General features: G+C 45.2%; 1 protein-coding gene across 1 annotated transcript in view; it reads right to left on the reverse strand.

Moving 5' to 3' along the window:
• Positions 1 to 209: 209 nt before the first annotated feature.
• Positions 210 to 19,188, reverse strand: part of rsf1b.1 (remodeling and spacing factor 1b, tandem duplicate 1) — a 36,355-nt gene continuing 17,376 nt past the window's right edge. Inside the window, exons 7-16 of the mRNA XM_072447018.1 lie at positions 17,654 to 17,932; positions 17,132 to 17,236; positions 6,097 to 6,176; positions 4,621 to 4,675; positions 4,439 to 4,548; positions 4,309 to 4,376; positions 3,983 to 4,193; positions 3,012 to 3,217; positions 2,745 to 2,927; positions 210 to 2,653 (exon numbers count right to left, since the gene is read on the reverse strand). Of these exons, the coding sequence (XP_072303119.1) occupies positions 1,908 to 2,653; positions 2,745 to 2,927; positions 3,012 to 3,217; positions 3,983 to 4,193; positions 4,309 to 4,376; positions 4,439 to 4,548; positions 4,621 to 4,675; positions 6,097 to 6,176; positions 17,132 to 17,236; positions 17,654 to 17,932 (2,043 nt within the window). The 3' untranslated portion in view covers positions 210 to 1,907. The remainder of the gene's footprint in view (positions 2,654 to 2,744; positions 2,928 to 3,011; positions 3,218 to 3,982; positions 4,194 to 4,308; positions 4,377 to 4,438; positions 4,549 to 4,620; positions 4,676 to 6,096; positions 6,177 to 17,131; positions 17,237 to 17,653; positions 17,933 to 19,188) is intronic.

The raw sequence follows: 19,188 nt of genomic DNA on the forward strand, positions 1-19,188 counted from the left end.
ACACTTCTGCTTCATGGTTTAACCCTCCTAACCCAGAGAGAGGAGGATATTCTAGTACTATACTATAGTATAGTATATTACTATTGTACTATAGTATCGTATCCTGGCCTGATGTGGGAAGTGCAGAAATACTTGCTTTTTAACGATAAACTGAAAAGATTTGGCACATGTTATAAACGGTGGTTTTAAAAAAGGAAACGTGGATATAAAAGGCTTAAAGCCAGTTTATTATGACAAATGAACAATATCAAATTTATGATGGAAATCAGTTAAAATGTAATGGCAGACATGACCACTACTTTCTGGGTGGATGTGGACATCTGCTTCATGAGATGGTCAACACTGGGGACAGTCCTCTCCACATGTCCAGGAGATGGTCAACACTGAGGACAGTCCTCTCCACATGTCCAGGAGATGGTCAACACTGGGGACAGTCCTCTCCACATGTCCAGGAGATGGTCAACACTGGGGACAGTCCTCTCCACATGTCCAGGAGATGGTCAACACTGGGGACAGTCCTCTCCACATGTCCAGGAGATGGTCAACACTGGGGACAGTCCTCTCCACATGTCCAGGAGATGGTCAACACTGAGGACAGTCCTCTCCACATGTCCAGGAGATGGTCAACACTGGGGACAGTCCTCTCCACATGTCCAGGGCACAAACGTATGGGAATCACCCACAAGAACACTTTGAAATGGGATTCTTGGATAAATAACTAGCTCAGCTTTAGCTTTAGCTTTGCTTAAAGTCATTTGGTCATAGTGCTATTAGAGCGGGTTAACCCGAACCCTCAGTCATTTTACAAACTATTCAACAAATTCCAGCAACTCAACGTCATTTGATCATCTCAGCTTTCCAACGTTGTTAGAAAAAAAGTGTTCCGAGAATTTTGGACTTCACAATGAATTGTCATTTTCCTTGTTTAAAATGTCTCTACATATATTACAGGTTATAATAGCTACAGATATACACATTCCAAACCTTTGTGTGAACTCAAAAACTCAGAGCAGAATATTATTTTACTTTGTAAATGCCATGTTTGCTTCTACACAATGTACAGAAAATAAGACACTTTACATTTCCATGACAACACAAGATAAGTTTACAAAAATTACAAATGTTAATATAAAAAAATAACAGCAAGTGTAACATAAAGAAAAGGCTAGACTAATCTTTACAAAAACTGGGAGTGCACCACTGATACTGACGGCAGTTCAAATATTATGTTTACAATATACAAAAACTAGTCTATATAAGAAAAAAGAAGGATGAACTGGTCAATGTCGTTATGTGATATATGTTACTTTATAGTTTAAATTGTGGTTTATTCTTTCAATAATGAACATAATCCTATGCAAATGCATCTAAAATATAGATGCCTTGTTCTTTTTTGTTTCCTTGGATAAAGTTAATTTACAATAGTGTCACTACTGACAGCACTAATACCATGACAAAACCTATGCAAACGGGACAATTGTGTTGGACGTTAGGGACATAATACAATGTCTTCTCTGGAAGACATTTCATTTCAGAACAAAAACCTTTTAAAACCGTGTTCATTTTGGGGAAAATACAATCTTTTTTTCAGCACATATTCAATTTCAAACCTAAAAGATTTTCAGAAGTTTGAGATGTTGAAACAATTACACTACAATATTGTCTGGTCTGGTCATTATTATGGGGAGTTGAAACCTTATTATATAAACTTTTATAAACTAATGATTCCGATGCAAACTTAGAAATGACCCAGAACACACACGGAGTCCGAGCTGTGATGCAGCTCCGGGGGCCAGGGGCCAGGGGCCAGGGACAGCGCTTCTGGACAACACATGGGGATCGGAGTTCGAGTAAAGTCAAGCCATAAAAAAATACAATAGCATAAAAGTCCAGGGACATGGTTCTTTTTACAAGTCTTCAATATTGCAGACATAGTCTACCAGGTCAGTGACCCCTAACAGATCGTCCTCGTCCTCGTCCTCGCCCTGTGCCCCCTCCTCGCCCACACCGTTTGGGGCAATGGTTTTGGGAGTGTCTGTGTGAGAGGGCGGAGCCGGGGCTACGCTCTTAACTGAGCTCTGTCCATTTGTGGGAGGCTTTGTTCCATCTTCTCCCTTTTTAGGTTTGTCTTCTTCAGATGTCTTTTTCGACTCGTTCTTCTCAGTGTTCTTTGTGGGTCCCTCCTTCTCAGTGTTCTTTGTGGGTCCCTCCTTCTCCTTAGTGTTCTTTGTGGGTTCCTCCTTCTCCTTAGTGTTCTTTGTGGGTTCCTCCTCCTCAGCGTTCTTGGTGGTTTCCTCCTCCCCAGTTGTCTTTTTGGATTCCTCCTCCTCAGGAATCTTCTTGGATCCGTCCACCTCAGTTGTGTTTTGGGGCTTTTCCTCTTCACTGGTCGTCTTGGGTTGGTCTTGGTCAGCTGCCTTCATAGGTTGGTCCTGCTCCTCCTCAGAGTCGTCCGAGTCGATGCGATTGACCCGTTTCCTGACGGGGCGGTCCTCCTCTGAAGAGTCCGTCTCATCTGAAGACTCCTCGTCTGCTGAAGCTCGGCGCCGCTTCAGGACCAGTCGCCGCCGCCTTTGCCTGGCGTCCTCACCAGACCAGTCCTTGTTCACCCTGCGCTCTGGAGGCTCCTCGGACGAGTCCCTCGAGAAACTTGCTGAAATGACAAAACACAACAATTAATCCATAAGACAAGCCCACTGAAGTGGCCTGCTCGCCACAATAAAGTCCAACAGAAGGCCACTGACCGCTGCTGTCTGAGCTGTCGTCTGGGCGACGTCGGGCCTTCATCTTGTCCCTGTTTGTTTCGGCTTGTGAGCCCTCGGACTCGGACGTCTCGTGGTAGTTGACAGATCGCTTGCGGCTCCTCCGAGAGCGGCGCATGCTCACGTCCAGGTCGCTGCTGCTGTACTCGCTGGACCCGCCTGTGACTGGACACACAGAATCACACAGTAAGAACCAACTGACCTCCACAACGTTCCCGTTCACATCAGTGAGATGCAAAAGAACTGTACCAATTTCATCCTCCTCGTCCTCGTCCGTCTCGTCCTCCTCGTCGTCTGAATAACCTTTAGGTCTCCGCTTCTTTCGCTGGCTCTTTCTGGTCGGGCGTTTGGGCCGTGATTTCCGTTTCCGGCCGCTTCTTCCGTCCTTGTCGCTCTCATTAGAACCGCCCTCGCTCTCCCCAGAGTTTTCTGAGGCCACAAATTCTTCGGATGTGCTTTTGGAAAGAAATGGTTCTTTTTAAAAGAGCTAGAATCAATAGTGGGTGAAAATGCACTGAAAAGGCCCTGGATTCTGTCAAACCGGCTTGAGCTTTCAAAGCTCAAACCAAAACCATCCTGGAGCTGTGTTGAACACCACTGTCACTTTAACCACTGCATTAGAGCTGGGCTTCCATTCAAATTTCAAGAATCGATTCGATTCCGATTTTTACGTTTCAAAATCGTTTTTTTTCCGATTTCTCAGATTCGATCTGATTTCAATTTGATCCGGGGGTTAATGTTATTAAAAATGAAAAATGTATTTGAAGCGTTTCCTTCACTTCATGACTGTGGAGAGAAGCAACATATTCAAACTAGTATTATATCAATATGAAACAGAGTCTTGTAGTTACTGATGGAAGATGATGAAAAGGTCAAGGGTCAATCTACCTTCAAGAATGATCTTTCTTGAAGGTAGATTGAAGTTCACTGAGGGAAATGTAGAAAATAATTTTAATTTAAAAAAAAATAATATATATATATATATATATATATATATATAAAAAAAAAAAAAAAAAAAAAAGATCTTTGGACGTACGAATCGATTAAAAATCGCAAAATGGATTTTTTCTTCCCCGCTCTACACTGCACTCTTCACTCTCTGCACGACACACGTCAGGTCTACATTTGTGGACACATTAAGCCTGTAGGGGCAGTGGTGTCTAAACGTGTCCAAACATGACTTAAACACCATCAAGTCCATAGCACGGTTTCTGTCTCACCTGCCGCTGAGACAGAACTCGTCCTCGCTCTCCTCAGAGTCCACCGTGCTGTCCGAGTCCAGGTCATTGAGACGCCGTCGCTTCTTCTTCTTCTGTCCCACGGTGGAGCGGGGCGGTTTGCCGTTCTCTTTGCCCTCCTCCTGAAGGATGGTGGACATGTCTTTACCTCTGTGACCGGTGATGTTGGCCATGTCTTTACCTCGACCTGCACCTGTCAGGGAACAATCACCTGTCACGTCTGAGAGATGTTCGGGGACGCCACATCGAGGGAAGTAACTGAACATGTTTTTGTGACCCACGCATGGGGAGAAGATGGAAAGCGTTACCTCCTCCCTCGGCCTCTTTGATGTCTTCCTCAATGGCCTCCTCAATGGCCTCATCGAACTCATCAAATCTAAACGGAACAGGAAAGTGCATAAGTTTGCCCTGAAAATAGTTCCATATTTCAGGACCCACCTGTAGCTGATGGTCTTGCGGGCCCTGGTGGACCTTCGGCCCCAGCTCTTGCTCTTCTTTGATTCTTTCTTCTCCTTCTTGACGACTTCAGGCTTTTCTTCCACCTCCGCCTGTCACATCAGAGGTGGTGTTTTAGTCTCCACACATTTGCACCAGGCTCAGAACCTCCAGTATTCACTTACAGCCGGAGCGATGATGTTCTCCACACTGATGCCAACGTAAATGAGACGCTCTTTCCTAAAAACAACACAACAGTAGAAGTGAGAAAGTTCAATTCAGGGAGAACTTTAGAGAACGCCAGGAATTCAAGTTTGCAATGTTACCACCAGATGTCACTGTTGTCCAAACAGTGGCAGCAAATACAATAGTAACAAATCAAAATGTAGAGATTATTTTTGTTGCATATTTTCAAATGAAATTCATATTTTCACATGAATTGTTTATAGCAATAACAGACGCTGACACTTCTACAGTTGAAATACTGCGTACAACCTTGTCAAGTAAATAAACCTTTTTCCGTAGCTCCATTTTGACACTGTACGACATTCAAATAAGAATGTTCAGAGATCTTTATTAGGAAAACATGAGCCAAAGTCCAGCAAAGCTGTTCAATAATCAAACCTGAAGAACAAACAAAAAACAGCTTTTCATCACATCCAATGATCACAGCTCTGTCCTTCTCCCTTTAATGAACCTCTCGGCCTCGGGGCCGCCGCGCCTCGGCCTCGGGGCCGCCGCGCCTCAGGGCCGCGCCTCGGGGCCGAGTTACAAACTGGATGCCTCTGTTCCTCCTGGGCGCCTCCCTCGGGAGGTGTTTCGGGCATGTCCCACCGGGAAGAGGCCCCGTGGAAGACCCAGAACACGCTGGAGGGACTATGTCTCTCAGCTGGCCTGGAAACGCCTTGGGATTCCCCCGGAGGCGTTGGAGGAATGGGGAGTCTGAGTCCCTGCTCAGACTGCTGCCCCCACGACCCGGATAAGAGGAAGAAGCTGTGGTCATTAAGTCCAGTGATCCACAATTATCACTCCAGATCCACATTGCTACAGTTTTCTTGCTAATCTGAGTGACATAACAATATCAACAGTGGCCCCTGACCTTCAACCAGTGGCCCCTGACCTTCAACCAGTGGCCCCTGACCTTCAACCAGTGGCCCCTGACCTTCAACCAGTGGCCCCTGACCTTCAACCAGTGGCCCCTGACCTTCAGCCAGGAGCTTAAGTCGGAGTTTGACTAGTGAGTATGGCAGATTATTTTAATAGTTGCACCAACACCATCAATTCATGAATTAAATAGTTTTAATGTTAAGCCTTAAATGTTTTTTATTTACACATTTAAATCATTCATTGACCATTAAATTTGGTCATTGAACATTAAATATATTACTTGTACATTAAAATTGTTATTTGTACACCGAATTAAGTTGTTGTACTTTAAATGAACTGCACGTTTAATAACGAATGAATGACAAATACATTGTATTTATTTCCTGCTGTTGGCTGCACAGCGGCCATGGGACTACGGACGAGGAGGAGCCTTTTGGCAGAATGTTTTATTAATATGCACTGTGCCTGAAAGAAATATAATGTATTCATTGATTCTTATTCATTTTGGCCACAAAATCCTCCCTGGTCTCTGCTTCAGGATGTCACTCACTCACCTCCGCTCAGCTCGCTCCTTCTTCTTCAGAGCTGCATCCAGATTCTGCAGAGCCTCCTCCAACTTGTCACACAGTTGTTTCTAAAGAGAAGAGGCAACGTGTCAGGTGGAGGTGTCAGGTGCAGCAACGTGTCAGGTGCAGCAACGTGTCAGGTGCAGCAACGTGTCAGGTGGAGGTGTCAGGTGGAGGCAGCAACGTGTCAGGTGCAGCAATGTGTCAGGTGCAGCAACGTGTCAGGTGCAGCAACGTGTCAGGTGCAGCAACGTGTCAGGTGCAGCAACGTGTCAGGTGGAGGTGTCAGGTGGAGGCAGCAACGTGTCAGGTGCAGCAATGTGTCAGGTGCGGCAATGTGTCAGGTGCAGCAACGTGTCAGGTGCAGCAACGTGTCAGGTGCAGCAACGTGTCAGGTGCAGCAACGTGTCAGGTGCAGCAACGTGTCAGGTGGAGGTGTCAGGTGGAGGCAGCAACGTGTCAGGTGCAGCAATGTGTCAGGTGCGGCAATGTGTCAGGTGCAGCAACGTGTCAGGTGCAGCAACGTGTCAGGTGCAGCAACGTGTCAGGTGCAGCAACGTGTCAGGTGCAGCAACGTGTCAGGTGGAGGTGTCAGGTGGAGGCAGCAACGTGTCAGGTGCAGCAACGTGTCAGGTGCGGCAATGTGTCAGGTGCAGCAACGTGTCAGGTGCAGCAACGTGTCAGGTGCAGCAACGTGTCAGGTGCAGCAACGTGTCAGGTGCAGCAACGTGTCAGGTGGAGGTGTCAGGTGGAGGCAGCAACGTGTCAGGTGCAGCAATGTGTCAGGTGCGGCAACGTGTCAGGTGCAGCAACGTGTCAGGTGCAGCAACGTGTCAGGTGCAGCAACGTGTCAGGTGCAGCAACGTGTCAGGTGCAGCAACGTGTCAGGTGCAGCAACGTGTCAGGTGCAGCAACGTGTCAGGTGGAGGCAGCAATGTGTCAGGTCTCCAACTGACACGTTGCTGACGGTAACGAGGAATGAACTAATTAACAGGAAAAACTATTTAAAGTCATTTTTCAATAGAACAGAGGCTGTGGCTGGGAACGAATGTCTCAGACACTCTTCACCTCCATCAGCAGGACCTCAAGTGGGAGGAGCCACCATCAGCAGGACCTCAAGTGGGAGGAGCCACCATCACCAGGACCTCAAGTGGGAGGAGCCACCATCACCAGGACCTCAAGTGGGAGGAGCCACCATCACCAGGACCTCAAGTGGGAGGAGCCACCATCACCAGGACCTCAAGTGGGAGGAGCCACCATCACCAGGACCTCAAGTGGGAGGAGCCACCATCACCAGGACCTCAAGTGGGAGGAGCCACCATCAGCTCCTCATGAAGAAGAACCAGCAGAGGATGTACTTCCTGCTGCAGCTGAGGAAAGTCACACTGACAGCGCAATTTTTAGGCCCGAGCCCCAGCAGGGCGGAGGGCCTATTGCTCCCGCAACACTGCTGAAGGCAGCGTTGCAACTGTCTGACCATTGGTACCCCGTCGCCCCTGGCAAGTACAGTCAACTAACCCATGCCGAAGGCATGGATCATGCATACTTACTCCTGCTATGACAGAAATAGTCAACAATGAGTGAATGGGCTACGCCCATTCACTCATTGTTGACAACAGCAGCGCAAAGCGCTGCATTCCTCCAAAAACCCTCCTGGCATCGTCCTGTACGCGAGAATCCATGCCACAGGCATGGGCCATGCTTGTATCTGCTCAAATCAATGGAAGTCTATGGGGAGTGGGCGGGGCATCCCGACGGAATGGGGAGTGACGAGTGCGTAAGCGCTCGTAATGATGATTCCACCCCATGGCGGCATGGGGAAGGCTTAGAGCTTTCAAACGATGTATAATTTGTTGTTATAGTGGAAACGGCTATATTGTTTTTGCTAAAAATATTATTTTTTTTTTTTTATTAGGCCCGAGCGCCACAAGCTGGCGAGAGGCCTATTAATCTCGTAAGGCCGTGCGAAGCACCGCTGCGAAAGTGCGCACGTAGTGCGCACGAAATCGAGCGCGAAGCGCTCGCCCACTTCCAAACACTCACTAACGCACTCCTTCACTCATGCACGCCCCGTGCATACTAATTAGTATTAGGAAAATGGAACTTTACCGTTGTAAACGGGCGAAGCCCGTGCAAAAGTGCGCACTAAACGAGCACTTTAAATTGGGATTTTTTCTTTCTTCTTTCTTTCTTCTTCTCGGGACCAACCCCCCTATTTTTCACCCAGTGAACATTGACGAAAAGTCACAAAAATTTGCACACCTCTAAAAATCGTGCCTCTCTACATTCTGGCTATTTCCCTTTTCTAAAATTAAAAAAATTGGCGCGTCAGCGCCCCCAAATGTACCAAAAATGCATTGAGAGATGGGAACTGACCCAAAAAAAATCTGATCGTAGAATCATGAAATTTGGCGCAGAGGTAGATGGTGACAAGAGAAGTTAAAAATTTTATTACGGCAACGCCGTCCGCCCAACCAAATGTCGGCCATATTGGTTCAAAAATGGCTAAGCATGACTCGGGAGTTTTTCCAAACGTCGTACTTTTACAAACTCCTCCCAGGGCGTTGGCCCTAAAAAGCTGAAATTTGGTGAAAATGGTGCTGAGGAGTGGGACATCAAAAGTTATCCAAATTACATTGACCCTGTCACAGTCTCTGTGCGGCGAAGCCGCAAACTTTGGCAAGAATTTCAGAAATCTCCCAAATTTAACATTTCTGCCGTTTGCGCAGATAAAGTCTGAATTGCGTCAAATTAGAATCAGTTGTTAAACTCTTTGCCCTAAACCTACACAAAGTGAAATAAATTAATTTGGCGCCACAGCGCCCCCTACAGATTTTATATGGAGGTTAAATATTTAGTTTTGCGAAATTATATGAAATTTGACACACAACTCAATTTTGGCCCCATCAAAAAAGTCAATGAGACCCATGTCATAATTGTTATGGCGTTGCCGTAGCGATGACCAAAACCTCCCATGTTATTCCAATGGGGAAATCGCCAGAACATGTTTACACTTTAGACTTTCACAAACTCCTCTTAGGGCGTCAGCCCTTTAACCTGAAATTTGGTGAGACTCATCTTCAGGACCATCAAAAGTTATCCACATTTTCATTCAAAGAGTCACGGTGTCTGTGCGGCAAAGCCGCACATTTTGCCAAGAATTCTAAATAAAATTGCTTTTTGTTGGTAAAACAAAGGGGAGAAGATGTGACAGCGTCACAGATTCAGCAGTAGGCGTAATAAAAGGACAAGTGGGGCGCGTTAGCGCCCCCTCCTCTTGCGGCGTGGCGAGGGCCGATCATTGCCGCTTGCGGCTATATTTAGGCCCGAGCCCCAGCAGGGCGGAGGGCCTATTGCTCCCGCAACGCTGCCTTCGGCAGCGTTGCAACTGTCTGACCAAACATGCGGGCGCAGCCCGCATGTTTGGTACCCCGTCGCCCCTGGCAAGTACAGTGAACTAGCCCATGCCGAAGGCATGGATCATGCATACTTACTCCTGCTATGACAGAAATAGTCAACAATTAGTGAATGGGCGTAGCCCATTCACTAATTGTTGAAAACAGCAGCGCGAAGCGCTGCATTCCTCCAAAAACCCTCCTGGCATCGTCCCGTACGCGAGAATCCATGCCGCAGGCATGGGCCATGCTTGTATCTGCTCAAATTAATGGAAGTCTATGGGGAGTGGGCGGGGCATCCCGACGGAATAGGGAGTGACAAGCGCGTAAGCGCTCGTAATGATGATTCCACCCCATGGCGGCATCGGGAAGGCTTAGAGCTTTCAAACGATGTATAATTTGTTGTTATAGTGGAAACGGCTATATTGTTTTTGCTAAAAATATTATTTTTATTTTTCTTGTTCTTCTGCTTTTTGATCTCTAATTTGACCCCCTGAACATGCTCAAAAACTCACCAAACTTTGCCCAAAATTCAGAATCGGCGAAAAATTTGATTTTTTCTGGGCCATTTTTTTTTTCGTAAAAAAATGGCGCGACAGCGCCACCGACAAAAGTCAAAATACATTGCGCCTATGGGAGACGCCCCGAGGTCAACTTTGGCGTAAAGCTACGAAATTCGGGACACGCATTCCTCTCGTGAGGACGAACAAAAAAAATCATTGTGGCCACGCCCCCAGACTTACCCTATGGCCGCCATCTTCCTTTGAAAATGAAAATACGCTGTGTTAGTCATTTTGTTCACGTCAAACTTTGACGAACTCCTCCTAGGGCGTTTTGCCCACCGACTTCAAAATCGGCGTACGTCCTCTGGACAAGTGGGGCATCTAAAGTTATTCAATTTTTTGAGATACCTTTAACGGTCTGTGTGCGGCGCAGCCGCAAAGTTGGACAACTTATTTTGGAATATTGCAGATCTAAAAATTGCTCCCATTTGATCAAAACCAGTCCGATTAGGACCAAATTTGAATCAGTTGTTAAACTTTCTAGTTTGGACCAGTTTAGGCTGACAAAATTGAAATGGCCGCGATAGCGCCCCCTACAGAGTGACCTTTAAATTAACATTGAAGGTCAAAAATTAGTTTTACCAAAATTGTCTAAACTTTACCCAAAATTCTATTTTGCCGTCCCGATCACAAAAGCCAATCACAAAAATGCCTAAATTTTTACGGCGTAGTCGTAGCGATGACAGAAACCTCCCATGTTATCCCTATGGGAAAACCGCAAAATCTCTCAAATTACCACATTTTTATGTTTTACACTTCAACGAAGTCCTCCTAGTGCGTTTTGCCCACCAACCTCAAAATCGGTGTACGTCCTCTAGACAAGTGGTGCATCTAAAGTTATCCAAATTTTAAGGATAACTTTTACGGTCTCTGTGCGACGGAGCCGCAAACGTTTCCCAGAATTCTGACTATTTGGCCTTCAGAGTGGCCTATAAACAATAGAGTTTTTCCAAATGACATGACATTTTGCACTAAATTCTAATTTGCCATCCTGATCATACAAGTATGAGAGCCAAAGTCATATTTTGTACGGCGTAACCGTAGCGTTGACAGAAACATCCCATGTTATCCTTATGGGAAAATCGTAGAATCGCTCAAATCACCACATTTTTACACTTCACACTTTAACAAACTCCTCCTAGGGCGATTGTCCGATCAAGCTCATATTTGGGGAAAATCATCTACACAAGCGGGGCATCAAAACTTATCCATATTTTGATTCTAAGTGCTACGGTCTCTGTGTGGCGGACCCGCAAATATATGTCAGAAATGGGAAAACAGCGAAATCTCCAAAATGACCACATTTTCACGCTTCACACTTTCACCAACTCCTCCTAGGCCGATTGCCCGATCAAGCTCATATTTGGGGAAATCATCTACACAAATGGGGCATCAAAAGATATCCATATTTTGATTTTAAGTGCTACGGTCTCTGTGCCGTGGAGCTGCAAATATACTGTCACAAATGGGAAAAACGCCAAATCCTTGAAATGTTCACATTTATGCTTCACACTTTAATGAACTCCTCTGTGGGCAATAGCTCGATCAAGCTCATATTTGGGAAAAATAATCTACACAAGCGGAGCATCAAAAGTTATCCATATTTTTATTCCAAGTGTCACGGTCTCTGTGCGCTGGAGCTGCACATTTGACCGACATTTGTGTTCATTTGCACTGGTTAAGCACAGCATTGTACATGTCCAATGTGTCGCTGTCTTAGTTCTTAGACAATTGCGTTAGCGCCATCTCTGTAAAATGCAGAGAGCAGAGTCGGAAGGCCGGCGGCCCGCGAGGGCCGTTGGATGCCGCTTGCGGCTTTAATTATTTTTCTTGTTCTTCTGCTTTTTGAGCTCTAATTTGACCCCCTGAACATGCTCAAAAACTCAAACTTTGCCCAAAATTCAGAATCGGCGAAAAATTTTATTTTTTCTGGGCCATTTTTTTTCCCGTTAAAAAATGGCGCGACAGCGCCACCGACTAAAGTCAAAATACATTGCGCCTATGGGAGACGCCCCGAGGTCAACTTTGTCGTAAAGCTACGAAATTCGGAACACGCATTCCTCTCGTGAGGACAAACAAAAAAAATCGTTGTAGCCACGCCCCCAGACTTACCCTATGGCCGCCATCTTCCTTTGAAAATGAAAACACGCTGTGTTAGCCATTTTGTTCACGTCAAACTTTGACGAACTCCTCCTAGGGCGTTTTGCCCACCAACTTCAAAATCGGCGTACATCCTCTGGACAAGTGGGGCATCTAAAGTTATCCAATTTTTTGAGATAGCTTTTACGGTCTGTGTGCGGCGCAGCCGCAAAGTTGGACAACTTATTTTGGAATATTGCAGATCTAAAAATTGCTCCCATTTGATCAAAACCAGTCCGATTAGGACCAAATTTGAATCAGTTGTTAAACTTTCTAGTTTGGACCAGTTTAGGCTGACAAAATTGAAATGGCCGCGATAGCGGCCCCTACAGAGTGACCTTTAAATTAACATTGAAGGTCAAAAATTTGTTTTACCAAAATTGTCTAAACTTTACCCAAAATTCTATTTTGCCGTCCCGATCACAAAAGCCAATCACAAAAATGCCTAAATTTTTACGGCGTAGTCGTAGCGATGACAGAAACCTCCCATGTTATCCCTATGGGAAAACCACAAAATCTCTCAAATTACCACATTTTTATGTTTTACACTTTAACGAAGTCCTCCTAGTGCGTTTTGCCCACCAACCTCTAAATCGCTGTACGTCCTCTAGACAAGTGGTGCATCTAAAGTTATCCAAATTTTAAGGATAACTTTTACGGTCTCTGTGCGACGGAGCCGCAAACGTTTCCCAGAATTCTGACTATTTGGCCTTCAGAGTGGCCTATAAACAATAGAGTTTTTACAAATGACATGAATTCTAATTTGCCATCCTGATCATAAAAGTATGAGAGCCAAAGTCATATTTTGTACGGCGTAACCGTAAGCGCAGAGTCGGAAAGCCGGCGGCCTGCGAGGGCCGTTGGATGCCGCTTGCGGCTTTAATTTTTATTATTTTTCTTGTTCTTCTGCTTTTTGAGCTCTAATTTGACCCCCTGAACATGCTCAAGAACTCACCAAACTTTGCCCAAAATTCAGAATCGGCGAAAAATTAGATTTTTTCTGGGCCATTTTTTTTTTCGTTAAAAAATGGCGCGACAGCGTCACCGACAAAAGTCAAAATACATTGCGCCTATGGGAGACGCCCCGAGGTCAACTTTGGCGTAAAGCTACGAAATTCGGGACACGCATTCCTCTTGTGAGGACAAAAAAAAAATATTATTGTGGCCACGCCCCCAGACTTACCCTATGGCCGCCATCTTCCTTTGAAAATGAAAACACGCTGTGTTAGCCATTTTTTTCACGTCAAACTTTGACGAACTCCTCCTAGGGCGTTTTGCCCACCGACTTCAAAATCGGCGTACATCCTCTGGACAAGTGGGGCATCTAAAGTTATCCAATTTTTTGAGATACCTTTTACGGTTTGTGTGCGGCGCAGCCGCAAACTTGGACAACTTATTTTGGAATATTGCAGATCTAAAACTTGCTCCCATTTGATCAAAACCAGTCCAATTATGACCAAATTTGAATCAGTTGTTAAACTTTCTAGTTTGGACCAGTTTAGGCTGACAAAATTGAAATGGCCGCGATAGCGCCCCCTACAGAGTGACCTTTAAATTAACATTGAAGGTCAAAAATTAGTTTTACCAAAATTGTCTAAACTTTACCCAAAATTCTATTTTGGGGTCCCGAGCAAAAGGCCAATCAAACTTATGCCTTAATTTTTACGGCGTAGCCGTAGCCATGACGGAAACCTCCCATGTTATCCCTATGGGAAAATCGCTAAATCTCTCAAATATCCACATTTTTCTGTTTCACACTTTAACGAACTCCTCCTAGGGCGTTTTGCCCATCGACCTCAAAATCGGTGTACGTCCTCTAGACAAGTGGGGCATCTAAAGTTATCCAAATTTTAAGGATAACTTTTACGGTCTCTGTGCAACGGAGCCGCAAACGTTTCCCTGAATTCTGACTATTTGGCCTTCAGAGTGGCCTATAAACAATAGAGTTTTTCCAAATGACATGATATTTTGCACAAAATTCTAATTTGCCATCCTGATCATAAAAGTATGAGAGCCAAAGTCATATTTTGTACGGCGTAGCCGTAGCGATGACAGAAACATCCCATGTTATCCTTATGGGAAAATCGCGAAATCGCTCAAATCATTGATTGTCCGATCAAACTCATATTTGGGGAAAATTATCTACACAAGCGGGCTATCAAAAGTTATCCATATTTTGATTCTAAGTGCTACGGTCTCTGTGTGGCGGACCCGCAAATATACTGTCACAAATGGGAAAAATAGCGAAATCTCTAAAATGACCACATTTTTACGCTTCACACTTTAACAAACTCCTCCGTGGGCAATAGCCTGATCAAGCTTTACTTTTGGGAATATCATCTACAAAAAGCGGAGCATCAAAAGTTATCCATATTTATATTCTAAGTGCTACGGTCTCTGTGCATCGGAGCAGCACATTTGACTGACACTTGTGTTGATTTGCACTGGATTGGCCATGTCCAATGTGTCGCCGTCTGTCAAGTTCTTTTTTAATTCAACACACAATAAGGGCGCCATCTTTATCAAGTCGAAAGCGCAGAGTCGGAAAGCCGGCGGTCCGCGAGGGCCGTTGGATGCCGCTTGCGGCTTTAATTATCCTTATTTTTGTATCTGATAGTTTGTCATGACTTTTTATGTTGCACCGAATCACAAAGACAAGTTCCTACGTTTGTGAAGTTGTTCATTGACAAACGTTCTGATTCCGATAGTCGTAGTGAACCTAAAGCAGAGTTTCAGCCTGGAAGACTGCCCCCTACTGACTCATCTGTGCAATAACTTCACCGCCCTGCTGTTATGACAATCACCGCTCAGCCTACTGGTTTTAAACCCGCCTTCACACCATTCAGCCGTTCAGCTCGCACAGCCCCCCTCAACCCCAGCACCACCAGAGTCAAGGCTCTTTACCGAAAATTCCTATAATTCCCATCCTATGATATATAATATAATACAATATAACATAACATATATAATTATAACATAATATATCGTAAAGGTCAGAATGTAAGGTGCTACTTTTTTCACACCGTTCAAACCTATTACGATGTGGCTAATTGATAGGTTTTTACGGGCTAACGGCCTCTAGGGGGCGCTCGAGCAGGAAACTCTTTCACTCAAGCTCAGGAGCAGAGCCAGACGTGAAGACACAAAGACACAGGGGAGTCAGCTCACACGGATAAATCAGGGACAGAGTGGACAGAGGGGACAGTAGGGACATAGTGGACAGTAGACGGAGAAATGACTCCAATGAGGAACTGAATTTAGACGCATCTTAACACAAAGACACAAGTGAATCTCATGTGATGAGCTGGTCTGCATTATAACCCACCACAATGACATGTGGTGTCACGAGTTATTCACGGGGAACATGTGACCCACAGCACCTGCAGAACATGTGACCCACAGCACCTGCAGAACATGTGAACATGTGACCCACAGCACCTGCAGAACATGTGACCCACAGCACCTGCAGAACATGTGACCCACAGCACCTGCAGAACATGTGACCCACAGCACCTGCAGAACATGTGACCCACAGCACCTGCAGAACATGCAACACTCCATCACCACCGTGTTCCATCTTTGTGTAAATATCTCCTCTTATATATGGATAAATACTGCTGCTGCAGCTGGTATTCAGGAGCACTTCTCTCCAGGTTTAAGTTCTCTGGACTAAACTCTAAAACACATGAAACTATTTCAGATTTTTATAAATATTAGACCTTACTCTTAAATATTCTCTATCTATAAACACTTTAGTAACCATATTTAAATGTTTATTTGTAAAAATAATCTTCAATGTATAATAGAAATAATAGTTTGACTACCATATTTTCCGCAATATAAAGCGCACGTAAAAGTCTTTATCGTCCTCAAAAGCCGTTCGTGCCCTTAATATATGGTTTATTTCTGGTTGTGCTACACGGTGTATAAAGAAGATTTGGGACACGAGACATGACGCGTGACTATATTTACAGTACTCCGGAACCGGAAGTCCCAACAACATGTGTGCAAAGCATTCTGGGAACAGTAGTCTACCTGCACGCGGCACAAGCGACACTTTGTCAAAACGTAAATAACATTTTCAGTCAGGCACAACGCAGACACCTATGAAGAACCCCAAGAAACTTGGCAGGAGCCATCTTGGGCCAAGAGACCATTGGAACTCTTATATTATTAGAAATGCGCTTACGGGCTAAACGATCAGTCAACTGTGGGATCAAAAGGCCAGAATCATCACTGAACTGCCGCGTGGATCCGAGATGCGGGATCACATGACCAAAGAGTTTTAGCACGGAGCACTATCGCGCTTTGACCATTCTGCGCCCCAGCAGACATTAAACCGGGACACGGGACGTAAACAATCGGGGCTGTCCCAGGTAAATCGGGACGTCTGGTCATAGCTGTGCGGGATGTACTTCAGCTGCATTTGAAGGATTTGATGACAAGGAATGAACTGAAAAAGTGAGTTTATTGTGGTGTATTGTACGTGTTGCAACTGAACGAGGCTGGGAGTTGATTTGGACACGCTAACGTGTCTTTTAGCGGTAGCAGAGTGTGTTCTGTGTTCGTATTTGACGTGTTTACAAGTGATCTTGACTGAGAATTGATTTGGATATGCTAACGTGTCTGTTAGCGATAGCAGAGTGTGTTTTGATGTTGAACAATGTTGATCTGAATGAGTTGAACGTGTTTAATAAAGCTCAACTGACTCTGAATTATCGTCTGTTTTGTTTATCTTATGCGCTTCAGTACACGTGGTACACGTGCTACACAGATAGCTGATGGTGCGCTTAATAATCTGGTGCGCCTTTTTGTGCGCAAAATACGGTAATTGAAAGTATAATCGCAGTCTAGTCGACCACTAAAATAATGGTTAGTTGCCGTCCTAATCAGGTCCTTGAGATGCGAGCGCTGTGAGGTACGTACATGCTGGCAGGGCGGGCAGAACCACTCTCCATCCGGGATGACCATGAGGGGCGGTCTGAGGCAGGCCGTGTGGTAGCCGCTGTCACACGAGTCACACAGCAGGATCTGGAGAGGAACAGACATGTAACATCTGCAAGTCATGACCTTCAACACTTTTGAACACCATGGCATCTTACGTTGGTGGAACTGAGCAAAAAGAGGCAACAAATGGTAAAGTATCTTTACTGGTCTGGGAGTCTGCCACTGTTTGTCTTGAAGATGTTAGTGTTTTGCCTGTAATGTTAGCTCGCCGCTCTGCACATCTCACCAGTGACATCACCAGCTTGTCTCCATGGAGATGGATGTGTTAATCCCCACACATTTCAGGTAAAGCAATAAAATATTCACAGAGTGGCCGACCAGAACCAGACGTTACATAGTACAACTTCAAACATGCTTGAAAAAAACCACTCAGGTTTTTGATGAAGGAACTACTTCAGAACATGTTGAGAGTTTGTGTTTGATAAAAGTGCTTGTTCTCACGAGCTCCGGGTGGTTTGGGAGGCCACAGTGCTTGCAGGGGTCTTCGTTGGGAGGTAGGTCGTCAGAGGAGATGGAGGACTCGGAGCTGCGTCTCTCTCTGTTGCGGTTGCGCCGCTTCCTGGATCGATCCACCTTATAGTCTTCATCACTGGTGTCATCCACCTCGCTCTCCTCGTACTCGCTCGTATCCTCCTCGCTGTTCTCCTCTTCTTCTTCAGAACCTTTCTTGCGACGTCTGGTCCGTGTGTTGGTCCAGCGAACCTTTCGTCTCTTCCTTCCCTGGAACATACAAGGAGACACTGAGGGAAAGTATATGCATGCCGTTTCTTATAGTAACTAACTATTATTAACAACGGGGGCTGTGGTCCAATGTGTAAAGACACGCCCATCGACCAGTTACAGTTCAGTTTACACGGAAAGGTAGCGGTGCCAATAACCAATATTAGGCCGATATTATCTATATGCCGTATTTTCCGGACTATAAGTCGCACCTTTTTTCATAGTTTTGGCCGGGGTGCGACTTATACTCCAGAGCGACTTATATGTGATAATATTAGTTATTTTCACACTGACAACCACAAGAGGGCGCTCTGGGCTCTAAGCGACACAGAAGAAGAATCTGCACTTCCTCTTCCTCCTGAGTTTGTGGAGTTGTTTAGAGGTGACACAGGAAGAAGAATTCAGTGGATTTAGTGATTTGGGGTAAAACTGATGCTTTGCTAAACTTGTTAGCATGTTAGCATGTTCTTAATGCTATAGTTATATGAATAACTGTTCATATGTTACGTTAACATACCAGACACTTACCACAGTTCTGTCTGTGCCTCATGTAGCTGAAAATGTTTGCGTTAGCATACGTCATGTAGCTGAAAATGTTTGCGTTAGCATACGTCATGTAGCTGAAGGTGTTAGCGTTAGCATACGTCATGTAGCTGAAGGTGTTAGCGTTAGCATACGTCATGTAGCTGAAGGTGTTAGCGTTAGCATACGTCATGTAGCTGAAGGTGTTAGCGTTAGCATACTTCATGCAGCTGAAGGTGTTAGCGTTAGCATACTTCATGCAGCTGAAGGTGTTAGCGTTAGCATACGTCATGCAGCTGAAGGTGTTAGCGTTAGCATACGTCATGCAGCTGAAGGTTAGCATACGTCATGCAGCTGAAGGTGTTAGCGTTAGTATATGTCATGTAGCTGAAGGTGTTAGCGTTAGTATACGTCATGTAGCTGAAGGTGTTAGCGTTAGCATACGTCATGCAGCTGAAGGTGTTAGCGTTAGCATACGTCATGTAGCTGAAGGTGTTAGCGTTAGTATACGTCATGTAGCTGAAGGTGTTAGCGTTAGCATACGTCATGCAGCTGAAGGCGTTAGCATACGTCATGTAGCTGAAGGTGTTAGCGTTAGTATTCGTCATGCAGCTGAAGGTGTTAGCGTTAGCATACATCATGCAGCTGAAGGTGTTAGCGTTAGCATACGTCATGTAGCTGAAGGTGTTAGCATTAGCATACGTCATGCAGCTGAAGGTGTTAGCGTTAGCATA

The sequence above is a fragment of the Eucyclogobius newberryi genome, unplaced genomic scaffold (assembly GCF_026437365.1).
Source record: "Eucyclogobius newberryi isolate DKJ021-1_F unplaced genomic scaffold, fEucNew1.0.hap1 SCAF_15, whole genome shotgun sequence".
In the NCBI taxonomy this organism is placed as follows: domain Eukaryota; kingdom Metazoa; phylum Chordata; class Actinopteri; order Gobiiformes; family Gobiidae; genus Eucyclogobius; species Eucyclogobius newberryi.